Here is a 1,457-nt window from a genome sequence, read left to right on the forward strand (position 1 = left end):
TTATATTTCTCCATCAATTTATTGTGATTCTCAATACCGTGTGTAAACATGTTATAAAATATTCCACAAAAATAATTCTTTGGCTCTCTATCATGCTGTCATTTTTTGCATTCGCGGAGAATGGAAATTTGTGCGTTTCTTTACCGACTGTCAAGTGCTTGTTGCTGCTATGTTTGTTCGAAAGCTTCGGATCGAAAGTTGATTTCTTTTTTTAAACTTATTTTGTTCTCTCAATTCGTTTGAGTTTTGGAATGTTGTTTGGATTCCTTGTTCCCATAATTAGGTGGCTCATCGGATTGCCTCTTGGGCAGCTGATGGCCATGTTTCCCGCTTTCTTTCTATTGGATTGCACCCCTATTGCAACTCTAACCTTGTAGTTCTTTTTTGTGTATGTTTAATGAAGTTTTTAGTTTTGCAAAAAATAAAAAGTGTTATTCGTCATCTTGCAAGTATAATATTAAAAATGTACTCATTTTTGGGTTCAACATCATATTTATAATTAAGTCTATCAAAAGCACAAACAATATCACATTTATTTTTTTTTCTGATGAAGAAGGTAGTTTTGGTGGCAATACAATGTAAATAAATCATCTAGGACCAGGACCACCATATACCATGAGATGTCCAAAGTGACGATGAAATCCCAAATCTTTAACTAAATAAAAGTCAATATCAATGGAAGAAATTTTTGTGTTTTTAGCATCTTCTCGTATGTGCGCCTCATTTATAATTGTTAATGCTCTACAATATGCATCATAACGAGTATTTTGTTTTAAAAGTAAACCAGATCCCATTGGAGGACCAATTTGACCAAGTGGACTGTAAGTTTCTCCTCCCCAATCAATATATGTAGCCAAGTCTTTCAAGCCACCACTAAATATGCTTGATGGCCAATATCCAATATTATCATAATTCTCTCCAAGTTGAAACCACCAATTTCCAGTAGTTGGATCCTATTATATCATGTCAAACAAGTAGAAAATAAATACAACCCAAAATTTCAAATATAAGGCACTTTTTTTTATTTATTAAAAAAATATTCAACAAACATGGTAGGAAAAACAGATTTAAAAGAAATATTTAATTTTTTTTTACCCGATAAATATTGATTGGAAGTTCCCATGTAGGTAAATTACCAGGGTGAGTTTCTCTTAGAGTCATTTCGATCATAGGTTGAGGGTCAACCAAAATGAACCCTGGACACACTGTATTGAAACAAGATAATTCACCAGCCTACAAAAATATTGATACATGAGTTACACATAATGTTGCTATATTTTTAAACGCTACGCAAGTATACGCAATCAAGTAGTAAATCTCACACAGGTGAGGTCGATCCCACAGGGAATTGGATTAAGTACCACTAAATTATACTTATGATTCTATTCGGTAAATCGAAAGCAAGTATGATTTAAAAACAGTAAAATTATGAAAGAAATTCAGAAAATTTAATAACA

General features: G+C 32.4%; 1 protein-coding gene across 1 annotated transcript; it reads right to left on the bottom strand.

Annotated features, from left to right (window-relative positions):
* Positions 1-555: 555 nt before the first annotated feature.
* Positions 556-1,239, bottom strand: LOC133033889 (protein neprosin-like). The gene is made up of 2 exons (XM_061108952.1): positions 1,096-1,239; positions 556-953 (listed from the first exon to the last, which is right to left on the bottom strand). The coding sequence occupies exons 1-2, from the start codon at positions 1,168-1,170 to the stop codon at positions 588-590; spliced, it is 441 nt and encodes a 146-aa protein (XP_060964935.1). The 5' UTR covers positions 1,171-1,239; the 3' UTR covers positions 556-587.
* Positions 1,240-1,457: the final 218 nt, after the last annotated feature.

This window comes from Cannabis sativa, chromosome 2 (genome assembly GCF_029168945.1).
Source record: "Cannabis sativa cultivar Pink pepper isolate KNU-18-1 chromosome 2, ASM2916894v1, whole genome shotgun sequence".
Taxonomy (NCBI): Eukaryota; Viridiplantae; Streptophyta; class Magnoliopsida; order Rosales; family Cannabaceae; genus Cannabis; species Cannabis sativa.